The sequence below is a fragment of the Bubalus bubalis genome, chromosome 16 (assembly GCF_019923935.1).
Source record: "Bubalus bubalis isolate 160015118507 breed Murrah chromosome 16, NDDB_SH_1, whole genome shotgun sequence".
NCBI classification, from domain to species: domain Eukaryota; kingdom Metazoa; phylum Chordata; class Mammalia; order Artiodactyla; family Bovidae; genus Bubalus; species Bubalus bubalis.
In genome coordinates, this window is record NC_059172.1 from 44,715,098 (window position 1) to 44,735,554 (window position 20,457).

Here is a 20,457-nt window from a genome sequence, read left to right on the forward strand (position 1 = left end):
CCTCAGGAAGAAAGTCGTGAAAGTGTCACATCCTAACAACACCCTTAGCCCTGGAGAGTGTGTCTACATAAAATCTAGTTTCTCAAGACTTTACCTTGATAGAACTGTAGTCTTTAGTACACTTTATGACTAGCTAACCAAATTCAAGAAGTTTCTATATATTTTAAGAGGACACTGATATCCATTAGCAAATACTTGATGCTTGGATAATCATTTTTGGAAAATTATATTTTAGTGAAGAAAATGACAATACTTTGAGTCACTCAACTCCATAATAAAATAACATACATGATAAAAAAAAAATCTAGTTTCTCAGAGGAGAGCATTCTGAGGCTCGGTCCTGAGACACATGTGCTGGAGAGAAGGCGGGTGCTGGAAACTAGCCCATCTTCCTTCTCTTCTTTGTTCATCTCAGCGGCTCGGGGCTGAGTCTACAGGGCAGCAGGTCAAGTCTTCTCCAAGGAAGAACAGACTCCGGAAGGCAGAGGGAGCCCTCTCAACATGTTAAAAATCTCCAATGGGACATGTCCTGTGTCCTCAAGCTGAGTTGCTGGTGAAACAGGACTCAGAGGGACACGGAGGTCAGAAGACACGTCAGGAGGTGACTCAGGCCACCAAGCCCCAGCCAGTGCCTTCCCAGAGGAAGACTCGCCTCCCAGGAGTCCTAAGCCTAGGCTCTGCAGGCTTCCCCCGGGGCCGCCTGGTGTCAAACGGCAGATCTGGGACCACCGCACATTCCAATCCTGAGGTTGGCCTGAACTCTGCACTTTCAACCCTGCACTTGCAAAGGCGGTGATCCAAATTTTTTCAAACTTCAGTTTCCAGTGAATGGTTCTATAGAGTCTTTAGGCTTCAAATCACCTGAATGGAGGTTGGCATTGCTGAGGTCTGGGGGTCAAGTCCCATTTACAGTGGAGATGCAACTGACACATCTCCAGGGAATGCAACAGACAGATCTCCTTCAGTAACCTCCCCTCCACTGGGGAGGCCACATCTAAATCTGAACGACCAAGAGGCCCCAACACAGGCACTTGCCACTATAAAAACAGGGAGGGAACTTCACATTTTTCATGCCATGGACTCTTATGGCAGCTTTAACAAAGTCTATAGATTCTCAGAATTACGCACTAGGTGAATAAAGGAAAACACACAAGATGACAAAGGAAAATGACTGCACTGAAATGTCATTATCAACATATTTTGAGATACAGTGTTTTATGGACTTCTTTACTAACACACTGAGCAGTAAGATTGACCGGCAAGTCTGACAATAACCTTAATTTCTAAGCAGCAATGAGCGTAAATGCTGTTTCAAGTCATCTGCAACAGAGGCAAGAGAGCACAAAAATACGCCTGACTGCTTCTGGGAACAAGGGTACTGCTAATGATACTGTGGCTGGCTGTCTCCTTTCAAGACTGAAGGAAGTGCCACTTGAATATAAAAGCTGGTGAAAATCAAGTTCTGTCCATGAGTTCTGTCCAGATTAAGAAGGTGATTCTAATGCATATCCAAGGTTAAGAACTGCTGCTTTAGAGTCTCCCATCTAGCATCCTTTTTAAAAAATACATCTCAGGACTTCCCTGATGGTCCAGTGGTTAAGCCTCCAGGCTTCCACTGCAGGGAGTACGGGTTCAATTCTCAGTTGAGGAACTAGGACTCTACATGCCATGCGTTGCTGTTGTTCAGTCGCTCAGTTGTGTCTGACTCTTTGCGACCCCATGGACGGCAGCACACCAGGCTTCCCTGTGCTTTACCATCTCCTGGAGTTTGCGCAAACTCGTGTCCATTGAGTCAGAGATGCCATCCAATTATCTCATCCTCTGTCGTCTTCTTCTCCTGCCTTCAATCTTTCCCAGCATTGGGGTCTTTTCTAATGAGTCGGATGTCATGTGGTATGGCCAAAAAAAGAAAAAAAAAAAACTCAAAGAATTCCTTCAACTTTCTTTAGGAAAAAAAAAGGGAAAGATGAAGAAAATGTAAGTCAACAGGAAGCAAAAATAAAGTTGGTTCCCCTACTCCATGCTGAAAAAGTCACTTTCCCAGCTGACTGCCAGGCCGCTGGGTGGGGAAGCAGATGGCATCTACCCTGGGCCTCGAATGGGTTTCCAAACCCCTCAGTCCTGGCCTCTTTCCTGCCGTCAGCAATTATGCTTTTCCTCCCCACAACACTCCCCACAAAGTTCACCACAGCGAGGACTTAAAAGGGGACTTGTGGAATTGTTAAACCTTCCAAGTTGAACCATTTGTGCTAACGAGCTTGGAAAAAGCTTTAATATGTTTCAGTCATGGAAAAACATATGCTCTGGTTCTGCTCACAAGTGGCATGTCTTATTTTGCTTCATCTTCATGCGATGGCAGGGGGCACAGAGAGCTACAGCTCCAGGGCGGAGGATGTGGGCCACAGTCTAGGGAGAGTGGTCGAGGCACACCCAGACAGTCTGACATCGCAATGGCCCCAGGCTACCCGCCGGGGCGCCCATACCGAGGAGTCCAGCTCCATCACCAGGCCTGCTCCAGCTCTCCAAGCCGAGACCCAGCCACAGGCTCTAAAAAGGACCCACTATATGGGCCTCCCTGGTGGCTCAGGCAGTGAAGAATCTGCCTGCAATGCAGGAGACCTGGGTTCAATCCCTGGGTCAGGAAGATCCCCTGGAGAAGGGAATGGCTACCCACTTGCCTGGAGTATTCCATGGACAGAGGAGCCTGGCGGGTAGAGCAACTAAGCATGCGTGCATACCCCTACGTGGTGAGTCCTATAGCTTCCTCCTTAATTCTCCTTGCTGGGTCAATCATTCAGTGTCACTGGACTACAGTTACCTCATTTGTAAAATGATGACAAAACCAAATCGATTATGTTGCTATGAAGATTGAGTGATAAGCACATCCACATATCACGGCCTGGACCAGACCTTCAGTTACTATTAGTGACCTCCCCTTCTATAAAGTAGTATACTTAGAAGAAGGCTAGGCTTTGGAATAAGACAGACCTATTTCCAGATCCTACCTCTGCCACTTACTGGCTGTACAAAGTTGGCAATTCGTCTGTGCTTATCTTTCAAGTGGGGCTGGTACCCCCTGTTATAGGTGGGTTTGGTAAGAGTGAAGGAAAATCACTTCTAGGAAATGGTCCATAGTACCTGGCACACAGTAGGTGCTCAGTGAATATTCGTTCTCTTCCTTTCTCTAGCCCTCTGAATCCCAGCTGAGCTGTCAGGGGGAGGGGAGCAGCTCTGCCCAGGCAGGCACCAGCCATGACTACTGGCCTTTGATCCAGCCTTTGCTGCGGGGTGTGGATTCTTTCTGGGGAAAGAGGTCCAAGAGACATGATGGGGAGGAAAGGACCCCAGAGCAATGGGAGAAGCAAAAGTCTACTGAACTTGGAGGAGCTGACCCAAAGGTCTGCTGCTTGCAGGGCCTCAGAGGGATGGAGTCTACCAGGCCCCACCCACCTGGAGCCGCCAGGGACCCACTGGCCTGGGGAGCAGGCCTCCCCAGCCTGTGAGGCAAGATGTTTTTCCACCCTGACCACTAATCACCAGGCAGTGGGCTCTCTCTGCCTTTTGTACCTGCTACCTTTTCTGGGAGGCCATGAATAATGAGACTATGGAAAATTCAGACTGTGGCTGTATTTTCCACATCACATCATTGAAACGTGTCAATGGCCAGACTTCAGATACAGGCACCTGCCACCCACTTAAAATACTCCTCCTCCGTGGTTTAGAATGTTTCCCTTCAGGGGTATGGGTCTCACAGCTGACCAATGGTGAGAGCTAAAGGAAGCGGGTGAGAGATTCCACGGTTCCCTAACCCGACAGCTTCTCCTGGTGACCCCAAGGGAAAGACCCCCTGGGTTTACTGCCAAGCAGTAGTCCTTTGTGATTTTGGTTTTTCATTTTGAACATTTTGGGGGAAGAGGGGGCGTTCAATGACTCTGGATATAAATGACAAGAAAGCAACTAGATGCTGAAGGCGTCATGATAACCTCTTCAAAACCACCCCAAATTATGGCTGCAAACTTCCATGACTTTCCCTATCAGAAATATATCTTTTTATTGAAAAGGCCAAAGTTTCAGAGGAATAGGAACCCATTCTACTGTTCAACCGTCTACCATGGCTTTGGGAATTTAACTTCTCTAACTCCAGTGTCCTCACCTGTAAAATAACACCCACCTCTCAGTATTATAAAAATTGAAGAATAAATGATGTAAAAACACCTGGTATCCAGCCCAGAAAACAGTAGGTGCTCAATAATATAGATGAACACATGAAGGCAGGAAAAACAGAGAGGACCATTTTTTTTTCCCAAGCAAATAAAAACTCATCTATATATTCATAGCTCTTTGCTGAATCTTATCTTCAAGGATGGCCACTTCTGTTCATAGTCCCCAGCTTACTCCTTGGTCATATAACTTTCTTCTGTCAAATGTTTTCACTCAACTACTAAGTGCTGTTAAATGTTTTCACTCAACTACTTCTGTTCATAGTCCCGAGCTTACTCCTTGGTCACGTAACTTTCATCTGTTGAATGTTTTCACTCAACTACTAAGCGCTGACCCCATGTTGATATAGAGGTGAACACGACAGACAAGGCCCTCTCAAGTTTCAGCCTTCTAGATGCTTCTCCTGGGCTACCACTTCATCAACTTCTGATGTTGCTCCCTAAACCTAAGAAGACTCCTCCCCATTGGTCATCACCAACTTCTCAACATTAGGCAGACCATCTCCCTGGTTACTAATCTCAGATGTCACAAAAACAATGACACAGAGGCCTTGCTTCCTGAACAGGAAACTCCAGGTCCACAGTGTATTAAAAACCCAAATAAAGTGGATCAGTTCAGTTCAGTCACTCAGTTGTGTCTGACTGACTGTGACCCCATGGACTGCAGTACACCAGGCTTCCCTGTCCATCACCAACTCCCGGAGCTTGCTCAAACTCATGTCCATTGAGTCAGTGATGCCATCCAACAATCTCATCCTCTGTCGTCCCCTTCTCCTCTTGCCTTCAATCTTTCCCAGCATCAGGGTCTTTCTAATGAGTCAGCTCTTCGCATCAGGTGGCCAAAGTACTGGAGTTTCAGCTTCAACATCAGTCCTTCCAGTGAATATTCAGAACTGATTTCCTTTAGGATTGACTGGTTTGATCTCCTTGCAGTCCAAGGGACTCTCAAGAGTCTTCTCCAACACCACAGTTCAAAAGCATCAATTCTTCAGTGCTCAGCCTTCTTTATGGTCCAACTCTCACATCCATACATGACTACTGGAAAAACTACAGCCTTGACTAGATGGACCTTTGTTGGCAAAGTAATGTCTCTGCTTTTTAATATGTTGTTTAGGTTTGTCACAGACAACTGGATATGAGGTCCCAACTCCATCAGTTGCATGATTTGGAGAAAATTATGTGCCCCCTTCCAACCCCATCTCTGTTTTCTCATCTGTACAATGAGAGATTTGGTCCACAGCAGGAAAGGGAAATGGATTTCAAGAGTGCTTTTCCAGCTGGTTAATAGCTGCTTGAAGTGCCATGTTATCTCAGGTTCTGAAACTCTGGGCTCATTCGGAAATAACCACAATTGACTAGTGATGCCTGCCACATGTGTGGCAGTGGGGAGGATGGCACTGACTAGTGATGTCTGCCACGCGTGTGGCAGTGTGGAGGATGGCAGTGTAGGTGCCCATGTTCTCAACTCTGGTCTACAGGAGCTCAAAGGACCCTGTAAATTCTGCCTTTTATACTTCTAAAACTCAGTGAAACCTTGCTTTACTTTATCTTTGACACAAGGCCTTTCTTCACGCACAATAACTTTTTCATCTGTTTGGTCTAGCACCTGATAAAGTTCCTCAGTTACTGGGTTTCAAGGCACAGAAATCTTGCAATAAAATAAACACATGTACTAATTTATCACCACCATATTCGGTAAATCACTGCTTCTGGACCACAGAGGCCCAGAAACTAGGTCAGAAAGGAGAATCTACATTTTAGTTCAGTTCAGTCGCTCAATTGTGTCCAACTCTTTGTGACCCCAAGGACTGCAGCATGCCAGCCTTCCCTGTCCATCACCAACTCCCGGAGTTTACTCAAACTCATGTCCATTGAGTTGGTGATGCCATCCAACCATCTCATCCTCTGTCATCCTCTTCCCTTCCCGCCTTCAATCTTTACCAGCATCAGAGTCTTTTCAAATGAGTCAGTTCTTTGCATCAGGTGACCAAAGTATTGGAGTTTCAACTTCCAACATCAGTCCTTCCAATGAATATTCAGGACTAATCTCCTTTAGGATTGACTGGTTGGATCTCCTTACTGTCCAAGGGACTCTCAAGAGTCTTCTCCAACACCACAGTTCAAAAGCATCAATTCTTCGGCACTCAACTTTCTTTACAGTCCAACTCGCACATCCATACATGACTACTGGAAAAACCACAGCTTTGACTAGATGAACCTTTATTGGCAAAGTAATGTCTCTGCTTTTTAATATGCTATCTAGGTTGGTCATAGCTTTTCTTCCAAGGAGCAGGCGTCTTTTAATTTCAAGCAGTCACCATCTGCAGTGATTTTAGAGTCCAAAAATATAAAGTCTGTCACTGTTTCCATTGTTTCCCCATCTATTTGACATGAAGTGATGGGACCAGATGCCATGATCTTAGTTTTCTGAATGTGGAGTTTTAAACCAACTTTTTCACTCTCCTCTTTCACTTTCATCAAGAGGCTCTTTAGTTCTTCACTTTCTGCCATAAGGGTGGTGTCATCTGCATATCTGAGGTTATTGATATTTCTCCCGGCAATCTTGATTCCAGCTTGTGCTTCATCCAGCCCGGCATTTTGCATGATGTACTCTGTATATAAGTTAATAAGCAATATACAGCCTTGATGTACCCCTTTCCTGATTTGGAACCAATCTGTTGTTCCTTGTCCAGTTCTAACTGTTGCTTCTTGACCTGCATACAGATTTCTTAGGAGGCAGGTCACATGGTCTGGTATTCCCATCTCTTGAAGAATTTTCCACAGTTTGTTGTGATCCACAGTCAAAGGTTTTGGCGTACAATAAAGCAGAAGTAGATGTTTTTCTGGAACTCTTTTGCTTTTTCAATGATCCAACAGACGTGGGCAATTTGATCTCTGGTTCCTCTACCTTTTCTAAATCCAGCTTGAACATCTGGAAGTTCATGGTTCATACACTGTTGAAGCCTGGCTTGGAGAATTTTGAGCATTACTTTGCTAGCATGTGAGACGAGTACAATTGTGCAGTAGTTTGAACAATCTTTGGCATTGCCTTTCTTTGGGATTGGAATGAAAGCTGACCTTTTCCAGTCCTGTGGGCACTGCTGAGTTTTCCAAATTTGCTGGCATATTGAGTGCAGCACTTTCACAGCATCATCTTTTAGGATTTGAAATAGCTCATATGGAATTCCATCACCTCCACTAGCTTTGTTCGTAGTGATGCTTCCTAAGGCCCACTTGACTTCGCATTATTGGGCTTTTGTTGAGGGCCAGATTCTTTCCATGCCTTATCTCCTCTTTCTAAACACCCTTGTGGAAGTCACTAACTCCTCCTTTCACGGAGCAGGAATCAGTGCTCAGCGCAGACCCAAGGAGCAGAGATTCTAACCCATGACACTTCAGACTCCAAATCCCACTGCTCTATGCTCCCATAAAACATACCCAAATGTCTTATTTATTCTTTCTCTTCCAGGAGATGGAGGTGAAAAACAAAACTGACAGAGGGTTTAGACAGAGCAATGAGATCTGGGCAAACATTTAGATGACTCAATCCTCATCCATCATTTTTCCTACAGTCTGCTGGGGATGGGACCAAGAGAATATATTCCTGCCTGATTTGGGAGAGCAGCTCAACTTATCAGGTTTGGGACATGACTGTGAATTCCCTGAGAGCATTAAATACCTACCTCTGCATCCCAAACCTGCATCCCAAGTCAGTTCCCTTCCATGCGGTCTGCCTCTGATCCCAGATGCCCTGGCCTCTGGCCCTCCTCCCAGAAAGCCCTCCCAACCACCAGTGGGAGTTTTAAAAAACTGTGCACCACCACAAAACCCTCTCCATTTGAGCCCTGAGCCCCTACCTGAGCTCCCAGGAGTCTGCAGTGCCCTGACAGGAAAGCGGGAGTTCCCCAAAGCCTCTGGGATTTTTGTAGGACACATGCTGGGGGATCTCACAAAGGAGGGTGTGGATGGGGCGTAGATTCTCAACCATCAGGAAAACCACATCTTTGGCTCCTAGAGATGAATTTCCAAGGATGCAGCCAGAACTTGCCTACACCTAGCCGGTGAGTGAGCGGAGGTGGAAACGGCTTTCAGCAAGTAGGCGACAGGCTGGGGCTGTGAGTTAGTGCTTAGTTATAGCTCTGCTTAGCAGTATCAGTTACCCCTGAGACTACGGGTGCCATACTGCAGAGGCTGCTAGTGGGACCAGTGTCGGGCAAGCACTGTCTTGACCTAGGACAACAGGGCCCAGGGGTTTTTGTAAGCCCTTCAGCTTACACGGGGCCCATGAGTTCTCTAGTGTGTACAGTCATGGAAACCAAGAGGTAACACAACATCCTATCTCAGGCTCCGCTGGTGGCAATGTACACTGACATAGCTGCTATGGAAAATAGTATGACAGTGCCTCAGAAAATTAAAAATAGAATTATAATATCATCCAGCACTTCCACTCTGGGTAGACACACAAAAGAATTGAAATCAGGGACTCAGAGAGAGATGTGTACACCCACACTCATCGCATGATTCACAACAGCCAAGAAATAGAAGCGACCTAAATGTCCACTGACAGATAAATGAAAATATACACACAGAGAAATACTGTTCAGCCTTAAAAAGGAAGGAAATTCTGACACATGCTACAATATGAATGAACCTTGAGGACATAATGTTAAGGGAAATAAGCCAATCACAAGAGGACAAATAGAGTATGATTTCATTCATATGAAGTATCCAAAATAGTCAGATTCATAGAGACAGAAAATAGAGGAGTAGTTGCCAGGGGGAGGGAGGAGACAGGAGCTATTGTTTATTGGGCACAGCGTTTTAGTTCTGCAAGATGAAACGAATTCTGGAGACAGGCTGCATGGCAATGTACATGTTCTTATTACTGAACTACATGCTTAAAAATGGTTGGGAGGGTAGATCGTATATTCTATATATTTTGTGTGTATGTGTGTTCAGTCGCATCTGACTCTTTGCAACCCCATAGATCGTAGCCTGCCAGGCTCCTCTGTCCATAGGGCTTCTCAGGCAAGAACACTGGAGTAGGCTGCCATTTCCTACTCCCGGGGATCTTTCTGACCCAGGGATCAAACCCATGTCTTTTGCATCTCCTGCAGTGGCAGACTGGTTCTTAATCACTGCGCCATCTGGGAAGCCCCTATGTATATTTTACCACAATTAAAAAAATGTTTTATTAAGAACATGGGTTTTAGAGGTTTGGCAATTAAGTAATTTGTTTTGTTTTTTTCTCTTAGTACTGGCTCTCTACTTAGCTCTGCTATTTATCTTTGCTGCGCCTCAGTTACTTCATCTATACAACGGGGTCAAGAGGGTATGTGCCCTGCATGGTTGTCATGAGGATTATGTGAAGGGAAGCTGGTCAGATCTCAAGCAAGAGATCTTGAGCAAGAGCCTCATAAGCAGCAGGGCTTATGTTCATCATCATCTGTTACTAATATTGTCATTTTGATTGAGTCACTGAGCACTCAATCACATCATAGCACTGTTGATCTGAACTGTTACCAGGATTTACCCGGGAAAAGAGAAATAGGTGGCTTTGGAGAAGGGATGGTTAATCTGGTCACTTTCTGAGTCACACTGATCAAATGAGGCAATGTGGTCTTTGATGTTATTTTAAAAATAAAACAAAGTGGACTCACGAGCTCTGTGAGTTTTTCAGAACTATGCCAAAGATCAAGAAAGGGCAAAGCCACAGATCTTATAGTCAGACTGAAAAGGCCCCAGGCTAGTCTGGAAGGATCTCCAGGCCCTAATAGCCCGGGACAGCCAGCTACCTGCACAGGGACTTTTCCGCCCCTGACATGCTCAGGCTACTCAGAAGCCCCAGGAATCATCTAGTTCTGCAGCCGTCAGCCTAATGAGATTTCAAGTGCAATCGCTGTCATTTACTTGGCCTGCCTATTGGCACCAAGCAAAAGCAGTGTGCTCTAAGTAAAAGTTTCCAGATTCCAAGCCCTGAAGCCAGACTTTTTGTAGGACACAGATGACTGGCCCTTGAGTTTCAGCAGGATTAATCAAAACCCTGTCCCCACCAACGCCTATGCCATCTAAACCACAGCTTCCTGGCTCTTTTGTCTGGGGATTGCGTGGAACCTCCATACCCTATACAGACGCCTGGAATGTTCCTAACAGCATGAATTTCCAACCCCTTGGCTGGGCTCTCGAAGCCCTTTCTGATCTAATTCCTGCCTCCCCGCAGGCTCATCTGTGGCTCCCGCGAGTACACCTCCAGCTCTGGCATTCCAAACTATGCAGTGTGGTTCAGACATGTTCTATTTCCGCACGCCTCCCTGATCATGAACAAAGAATGCTTCTGCAAGGAATGCCCTTCCTCCCCACAACCGAGAACTTCTAGACACTGTTCAAAATACAGCTGAACTGCCACCTCTTTCAGGAAGCCTGCCAAGATGTGTAAAGAGGCTGAGACTCTACTTACAAGGCAGTAGGTGAGCTGGTCACAGTTTCATGGCTACAGCAGAGACAAGAGACTCCTGGGTCAGAGACAAAGGACTTTACCGCTGACAGCCCAGAAGCAGCATGAGCGTCATGTCTGTGACAGTTCCCCTCGCCCCCAGTGCCAGGAGGCAACGTGGAGGGGCCCAGGCAGATGTAGTGTGTGTAGCAGGTGTGCATCACAGCTGAGAAGTGTCACGCTCAGAGCACCAAATCTTCTGTAATGGACTATACAATGGACAAGCATACCTGCCCTCTGCCAAGGAGGAGAGCCATTTGCTGTACAAACATCCTTGAAAAGATAGTCTAAAACCAAAGGGCAACTAGTTCTTCTGCTCATAAAACCTGCAGAAACTCCAGAGACCAGGAAGGATTGTTTCCTAACAAAATCTACCTCATCTGACACGCACACAATGCTCCCACCACGCTCTGTCCACCTCTGCCCACCTCTGCCTTAGGAAATACACATGAGTCCTTGTTGTAATGACCCATTTACTTTTTTGTTCCACTGCTATCCTGGGTCCTTTCTGCTGTCAGGGACCATCTCTTACATTTATTTGCCAGACACACATGAAGTGCTCAGTGAACATGCAAATAAATGGATGAATTGAATAACTAATACTCGGAATTCTGACAGCCACTGTTTGGAGGTAATCAAATAATGAGAAACACAGAGAGTTGACATTTACTGACTGCTTATTTGCACATTCTATGCGCTGTATGGTTTTGTTATCTGAATTGTTTTGTTTTATCCTCATGAAGCACTATACACAAGGTACTTTGATGAATCCACTTTACATATGAGGAATCTAAGGTTTGCAGCAGTTAAGGGGTCTCACCAGTCACACAGCGAACAGCAGCAGTTAAGGGGTCTCACCAGTCACACAGCGAACAGCAGTGGACTGTACTGGCTTTCCCTGGGCCCAAGCCTTACCCAACCCCCTGAAGTGCTCCTCTTCTCAGAAGGCACCTAAGCTTTGGTTTGGGGTGTTTGTGGAAGTGGCCAGAGAAGAAAGGAGGGAGTGCCTGTCTTTTTGTGTTTACAGCGGTGGGGGCAGTAGCCTGCACATCACCACCACTTACTCACGGGTGTGTCTCACAGCCCGGCAGCCGTGGCCATGGACACGGAACACACAGACCGTCCCCGCTGGAACGTCACACCTTCCTAATCTGTCCCACACTGGGCCAGACGGTATCTGGTCTTGGGAGCAGCCTGGCATGCAAAACTGACCCTTCTTCCTGAGGCAGAGACGAGGGGATGAGATAAATTTGCAGAGAACTCTATGTTGCCTACAACTTACAATTCTCAAACAGCGATTCCCCTTGACCTTACTAATAATCAAAGAAATGGAAGCAAAGAGAAGACACAGGTGGTCACCCACTACAACACCCGTTGCAGGTGAGGGGGAACTGGTGAAGTTATTTCAGAAATCGCTGCTGAGAGCCAAAACTGTACAACCATCTGGAGGAAAATCTGGTAACATCTCTCAAAATCTTACATTGTACACACTTTGACACAGCAATTTAATTTCTAGGATTTACACAAAGAAAAACTTGCAATATTGTTCAAAATAATAGGTAGATGTCTACGGCAAAACTGTAAATAGCTCACAAACTCTTTTTAAAAACATTCAAAACATATAGAATTCTATAGAGGGAAAGTCTCTGCAAAGTTAATTTCTCCCAGAGGTAACTACTAGTAATGATTTTATGTACATTTTGCCAAGTGTTTTAATGTATACTTTTTTCTCTAAAAAATGAGATAAACTGTATCTATAAAATATGAGCTCCCGTGTGGCTCAGAGGTAAAGAACCCACCTGCCAATGAAGGAGATGTGGGTTCAATCCCTGGTCAGATCCCCCGGAGAAGGAAATGGCAACCCCCTCCAGTATTCCTGCCTGGGAAATCACTTCCACGGACAGAGGAGCCTACGGGCTACAGTCCAGGGGGTCGCAAAGAGTCAGACATGACTTAGCCACTGACAATGCATGCACGTATATCAAGTATATCTTAAATATACCGTCATATATGTAAAGCAATATATTGCTTTACAATTGCTTTTTCTTCACTTAATGTTTCACTGAAGACAACCTTTTATACCAACATATATGAAACCTGTGTGAAACTGGTTTATAAACTTCACAGTATTTTGATTTTGCATGTGGAATCACAAATTCCTTCTTGAAGGATATTTAGGTTGAGGAGAATACAATTTAATATAGCCAGGTTATATCTCAAAAAGAAATGCCTACTCCTTAAACACTCCTTACTTGGATCAACTTTATTTATTTGGGGACTGCTTATCCATTTTTCAGAATGATTCAGAGCTCTTCAATTTTCCCTATAATTTTTTCCTACTGGATGAAGGCATAAGGGCCTTATGCTTGGTCAGAAATTACTAAGTCAGTACAAAATAGAAACCTAGACACACAAAAGGACCCAGGTGTCTGGTTGCAGGGCTGTGGAACTGCACATTCACAAGAGACTACGCCATCATTCTCAGACCCACAAGCGTGTTGTTTTCTATAGAAACCAAGATGCATCCTGCCAACCTGGCCCCATCTGGGATCTTGTTAGCACCTGAACATCACTTATGCTTCTTCTCATTCATTAGGCCCATCTTTCCTTCTGTTTGTATCGCTAATACCCAAACAAGTCACTTATGACTCATAAGAACAAGAAGTGCAGGGTGAGTCAGGCTCAAAGCAGGGAGCACAAGCCTCTAGCAAAATGCATGACTCAGAGGGTGAGGCATGGCTCTAGAGAACTTAGCCCCAGGCCACAAACATCAGTGGGAAGAGGCCCATGGAGTCCTAAAACACAGCTTCAGCTTCCAGGGGAATTCCACTTTTGCAGTAGGTTCCTGGGACTCAGGGGAGAAGCCAGTTAGAACCCAGTGTTAATTACTTTTTGGTAATAATGAGCCTCACGCAAAGAGCTTTACAAACCTCTCCTTAAAGACTCTCACCCAATGTTGTGAACTGAGGATGGCTAGCTTCACTGGATAAAGAAAGAAACAGAACCACAGAGGACAAAGCATGTGAAGGTTAGGATAGGTTTGAACCTAGGTGAGCCTCACACCTTGTTCAGACTTCACTCTGCCCCCAGACTGACAGATAGAGAAGGGCAACATCTCCTGGGACTTGGCAATGCACCCAGCCCCCAACATACACCCAAAAGAACTCTCCAGGAGGCTGAACCTTTGGGTATTGAACAAAGTTCTCCAAGGCAGAGATCCCTAACCTCCAGGATTTAATGCCTGAAGATCTGAGGTGACACTGATGTCATAATAATAGAAATAAAGTGCACAATAAATGCAATGCATTTAATCATTCCAAAACCACCCTCCCCCACCCGGGACCATGGAAAAAATTGTCTTCCATGAAGCAGGTCCCTAGTGCCAAAAAGGCTGGGGACTACTGCAAGGAACCTGTGCCTTTCCGCTAATGCATTTCTGTTAAAATAAACCCCAATGACTGGTCAGCATGGTGCCCTCTGTAATTCCATGAAATCTATAAAGGCAACTTCAGCCTCAGACATCATGGCAGAGGGACCAGACAAAGCCAACCCCTCACCTGCAGTTACTCTGTGATAAATGAATGAGCTGGGGGCAAGGAAGAACCCAAGATCTCCTGGGGAAAGACGCCATTCAACACACGTTCTCTGCCTACACTTATGCTGAGTCTCTCTGGGCATTGAAGTAACGGGATGTTTACTGTTCAACAGGAAACAAACAAATCCTGAAGTCCAGCCACACTGACCATCTGTCTTCCCCCAGACTTGAACACAGATAACAAACAAAGCATCTTCACAGCAGAGAAGACGACAATGAGTTCACGCTGGTGGAGAAGCCCATTGCCATTTTCCACAGTCTGCCGTCTATCCTGATCGTTCTCTTGGACAAGGAAATCATGGGATTACTCAAATCATTACTATCTGGACAAATCTGGTAGTGAAATTTGTCTACCTAGGCCCTCAGAAGTTTCAAGAAGTATCTTGGATCTGGTTTGTATGTGATTGAAACAGTGGGTTCAAATAAGGTACGTTCAGCTGGAGAAAATACCTTATTATGGAGGATATTTCATATCATACTCTAATGTGAAAACAGAAAAGACAACAGATGCACAATGTGCTGAGCTCTGTAGCTCTGAGTATATTTTAATGAGAGTACATGTCCCTTCAAAGTGGTGCCTTGGGTAATTGGGCCAGATGCTTCATATTTGGGGACATGGTTATAAACAAAAGCCTTGTATGTGTGCATAATGGCTTATCTGCTCTCCGGCTTCCAACACACTGCTTCCCTCCTAACCCATTGCATGAAAGTAGCACAGCCGTGGTCAGCCCACCCAGTGGCCCATTAAGGGAGACAGACGGAGGGCTCCGCACAAAAGCCTCACAGAAAGACGTCAGGCCATATCACAGTCGCCCATGCGCTCAGGTGAAATAACAAGCCGCCATGTCCTTTTCCCCTTTTGAGTGTGAAAGCAAAAACAGACCAATGCCTTGCACGTACTGTGCTAGGTTTTCTAGACGGCCATACAGCGTTACTGTCTGTGACTTTCCATGGGCCTGCTCGGGTTACCATATGTATGCATACACATCCCAGCGTCTGAAGAAAGGAAAATATGGAGTGTTTGGTGGTTATGTTTAATTGAATTCATCTGGGAGCTTTAAATCCTGAGAATTCAGCCTCTATTTATAGTAGTTTAAGGTTTGAACAGCTTATGATTTTTTGTCCTTTTGAGAGGCAAGCTTCCCTTTTCCAACCCAGAGAATGCTTCATCGGCACATAACGCGTTTTCCAGAGCCAACCATAAAAACCATTAAATTGCCAAACTATGGAATGGGACAGTGGTGATGATGTTCAGCCATTCTCATGCCTCTGGAGGCAATCTAGTCTTTACGGCTTCCCACTCAGACACAAAGAGGATTCGAATGCAAGAATTCTGTGGGCATCTGAAACCAGACCTTGTTTCTCTGACTCTTGGCAAGACACTCGACAACAAGCGAGGCTCTGCGGTAACATACCATTGCTCTTGCCACATGACCTCCCTTTCACAAGCGCCCTGTAAAGTCTCTAGTCTGTTCTCTCAAGACCCCAGGCAATTCAGTAGGCACCGGCCAGTCAAGCATCAGATACTCTGGGTCACTCTCCTAGTCAATCAAATTGGAGTTTATTCTCATAGAAAAACTTGCTGAGTTAAGATCCCAAGGGCCTGTGCAGGAATCTGGAAAAACTCAGTGAGTCTCCACCTCCTGGGTTTCCTGGATGTGTCTCCTCCTGTCACCTTCCTGAATTCTCAGGACCATCATACACAGGGGTTCAGGTTATGCACCGCCCAGGGACCTGCAGGTCCTCCATCTCACAATCAACATGTGACCTGCAAAAGCAGCCCTGGGAATTCTGGGCCCCCCAGCTGAGCCCAGAGCAGAGACACACAGGCTGTGCAGACTCCGGAAAACTGGCACACACTTGGGGCTGCAGCACACAAGTGCAGGCAGCTGCCCCGACCCGTGTACATGCCTGGCGTCTTTGAGATCTTGTCTCTCACCGACCTGCCAATCTCAGAGCTTGGTTCCCCCTGCCGTAGTGCTCCAAGCCTGACACAACTGCCTTACTTGGAGGGCAGAGCAGGGAGCCTGGGATGTATATCAGGGCCTCCAGCAGCTACAAAGATGCTCACAGCAGTGCTGCTGCCCTCTGGGCTCTGGGAGGCTTCCCAGAACAAAACTATGCCATCATACAATCATACACCTTTTTATCTTGAACACAAAAGCTTTTTTTATAATCCACATCCCTGAGAGTTGTGTTTCCCCTGTTCTCTCACAGAGACTTAAATCTGGAATACTCTAAAGCTTTTCCCTCTTGGTACCATCTCTTTGTCTGTTTTTTTTTCCCCCTCCAATTCTCTTTCTTTGTCTCTCTTCTCCCACCTTCAAAAGCTGGCCTTTTCTCTCTCCTGACCTTAGTCAATCCTATCTTTGCTTCACAGGCTTCTGTGCTTTCAGAGTTGGGAGAGATGGTGAAAATCATTGCCTCACTAAAAGATGGGGGAAATGAGGTGACCTAGTTTGTAAGCGACAAACTCATGCTCCTAGGCTGTGGCACTGGGTCTCTTTCCATTTCACCACATGGCTTGCCCCCCACCAGCTCCCAGGTCCCCTGAATGGGGGGTCAGCACTGTAATACACAGCTGACTGGACTCCCCCTGCCTGTAGTAAATGTCTGAGTACTGTGTCAAAAACAAGCAAAAAAGAACCCATCAAGTTAGCAGAAGGAAGAAAATAATAAAGACTAGAGAGGAAATAAAAGAGAAATTTTTTAAAAATAGGAAAAAAATCAATAAAACCAAGAGCTAGTTCTTTGAAAGGGTAAATAAAAATCAACAAAACTCTAGCCAAACCTGCCAAGATGAAATGAGAACCCAAATAAACAAAATAAGAAGTGAAAGATGAGAAATCACAATTGATATTGCAGAAATATAAAGACCATAAGAAAATACTATGAACAATTATATGCCAACAAATTGGACAACTGAGAAGAAATAGACAAGTTATAGCCATCAGAACTGAATTGAAAAGAAATAGATAATTTGAACAGACTGAGCACTAGAAGTGAAATAGAACCTGTATTTAAAACACACACACACACACACACACACACACACACACACCTTCCTGCAAACAAAAGTGCAGGACCAGATGGCTTCACTGGAGAATTCTATCAAGCATACAGAGAGCTTACACCAATCCTTCTCAAACTCTTTCAAAAGATTGAAGAGAAGAGAATAGCCCTAAAGTCATTTTACGAAGCTACCAACACCCTGACACCAAAATCGGACAAAGACAATACCAAAAAAGAAAATTACAGGCCAATATCTTTGATGAATATAGATGCAAAACTTCTCAACAAAATATTAGCAGACCAAATCCAAAAGCACAGAAAAAGATCTTACGTCATGATCAAGTCGGATTCATCCTAGAGTCATAAGGATGGCTCAACATCGCAAATCAATCTATGTGATATGCCATATCAACAAAAGAAAAGACAAGAATCGCATGATCATCTCAACAGATGCAAAAAAGTATTTGATAAAATTCAACATCCATTCGTAATTAAAAAACTCTTACCGAAGTGGGTATAGAAGGAACATATCTCAATATAATGAAAGCATGCCTACTGAAATTAATCTTCAACAAAGAAGACAAGAACATACGATGGGGAACAATGGGGGAAAGACAGTCTCTTCAGCAAGTGGTGTTGGGGCAGCTGGACAACTGCATGTAAATCAGTGAAGTCACAGCACATTCTCACACCATACATAAAAATAAACTCAAGATGGCTTAAAGTCTTAGACATAAGACATGACCATTAAAAAAAAAGACATGACCATAAAATTCCTACAAGAGAATATAGGCAAAACGTTCTCTCACATAAGCTGTACCAATATTTTCTTAGCTCAGTCTCCCAAGGCAATAGAAATAAAAGCAAAAATAAATAAATGGGATTTAAACTGTTAAATCCCATTACAAGCTTTTGCACAGCAAAGGAAACCATAAACAAAATGAAAAGACAGCCTATGGACTGGGAGAAAATATTTGCAAACGAAGTGATCAACAAAAGCTTACTTTTTAAAATTTACAAAAAGTTCACATAATTTAATAATAAAAAATAACTCAATCAAAAATGGCAGCAGACCTAACTAGACATTTCTTCAAAGAAGATATACAGATGGCTAAGAGGCACATGTTCAACATCACTAATTCTTAGAGAAATGCAAATCAAAGTTACAAGATACCGCCCTCAGCCAAAAAAAGAATAAAATAATGCCATTTGCAGTAACATGGAGGCAACTAGGGATTACCATACTAAGGGAAGTCAGAAAGAGAAAGACAAATACCATATATCACTTACATGTGGAATCTAAAATATGATACAAATGAACTTATTTATAAAAGAGAAACAGATTCACAGTCATAGAAAGGAGAAAGGGGGTGGGGAGGGATAAATTAGGAGGCTGGGGTCAGCAAATACAAACTATTATATAAAAAGACAAACAACAAGGTCCTACTGTATAATACAAGGAACTATATTCAATATCCTGTAATACACGTTTATGGAAAATAATATGAAAAAGAATACATAGATATGTGCGTATAACTGAATCACTTAGCTATATACCAGAATCTAACACAATACTGAAAATCAACTATACTTCAATAAAAATAAGTTAATTTTTTTTTTTAAAAAGAACCCATTGACTACCAACCACAGTAGCTCCACCTCCCTAGTGGTTATGGGTACACTGCTCCTCTTATGATAAGGCCACAAAGGGTCAGGTTATATCCCTGATCCCCTCGGAAGGCTGGGGATGCATTAGGCACCGCAGAGGGAGGAACGTGTGGTGGGAAGTTTGCATAAGGCTTCTGGGCACAGAGAGGCTGACCATCTCCAGCCCCACAGAGGAGGCGCTTCATACAATGGACTGAATCACACGGCAGCCACCCTGTCGGCTCCTCACCAGCCACCTCTTTGTGAAGACAAGGTGCAGCGGAGTCACCTCTGGTCTGGAAGTCTGGAGACCAGTGACATCCTGGGTCACCCTCCACCTGTGCCAGGCCTTCCTTCTGTGAAATGATGCCCCTCTCGTCGTTCAGAATCTATAATTCCCTAAGGAGCAACCCACCTCTGGACTAAGCAACAGGCTACTGAGTAGCAAGTGCAAGCATAAGGGGCCCAAGCATGAAGGCTGGAGCAGAAGGACACCTTTCTCCTGGGCCACTGGGTTTCACTTGAAGTTTTCTTGCTCTCAAACTGCCAGACCAGGCCTGGGATCAGAAAGGGTGTGGTCTGGCCAGCGGCTTTAGGGGATTTCAGGTTAGAGGCACCAGGTCTTGTTACCAGAAACCCCCAACCAATACACCCGACCCTTCAGTGTTCCCCTTTCAAGGCCGAGAGCAGCCGCGCAAATGACAGCTGCATTTGCCATGTCCTGCCATTTCTGAGGCGAAGTGCATGGAAGCGGAGCCTATTACTGGACTGCATCTGTCTGGCCATAAATGTAGGAATTGGGGAATACTAGGCAGATACCAGGCAGGACAGGCACATGGGAGCTCCCCCCTTTCTGCCCATGGTCTGAAGCCTGGGTCACCTTTGCCAGGCTCAGCAAGGGAATGTGTGCATCGGGATGCGAGTGCAAGAAGACGACAACTCACGTGGCTCCTTTTGCCTTCTTCATCTCCCATCGACGTAATGACTGTCTCTGAAAAGACCATCTGTCCAGTCCGGTTGTTTGTGATCTACAGGAGAACAGGGACAGTGAGTGTGAAATAGAGGGGATTCTGGACAAATCCCACAAGTTGTTGGTTTTCTGTTTTGTTGTTTTCTATTTTCTGAAGCAGGAGCATCTGTCCAAGTAGACAGAATGCCCACTCCTCCCTATGTTTCTGAGCTCCACCAGCAGCATCAGATAGTGATTAAGAGACAGAGCAGAGTCTACAGCATGGGGCTGCCAAGGGGAGGACCGAGGAAGTCTGTGTAAAGCACGCAGCACACAGCCTGTCACCTCGCAAACACTTAACACTAGCTATTTTTATCATTCTTGGGGCTTATTCATTTGAAGCTCCAAGTCAACTTTCTTTTCAACAACTACAGGCCTGGGTAGTGAAGGAAGCAGGTTTTAGCTAGAGCAGCCCCTCCCTGATTCTGGGGAACTGTTTTGTTTCCTCAATAAAGTGTTAATTATGTGGCAGCCTTGATGG

The 20,457-nt window shown here is 45.0% G+C and overlaps 1 protein-coding gene across 1 annotated transcript in view; it reads right to left on the reverse strand.

The window, feature by feature from the left end:
- The window catches only part of DKK3 (dickkopf WNT signaling pathway inhibitor 3), a 50,417-nt gene that overhangs the window by 19,718 nt on the left and 10,242 nt on the right, over positions 1-20,457 (reverse strand). The window contains exon 4 of the mRNA XM_006055228.4: positions 19,912-19,995. Coding sequence (XP_006055290.1) covers positions 19,912-19,995 — 84 coding nt within the window. The remainder of the gene's footprint in view (positions 1-19,911; positions 19,996-20,457) is intronic.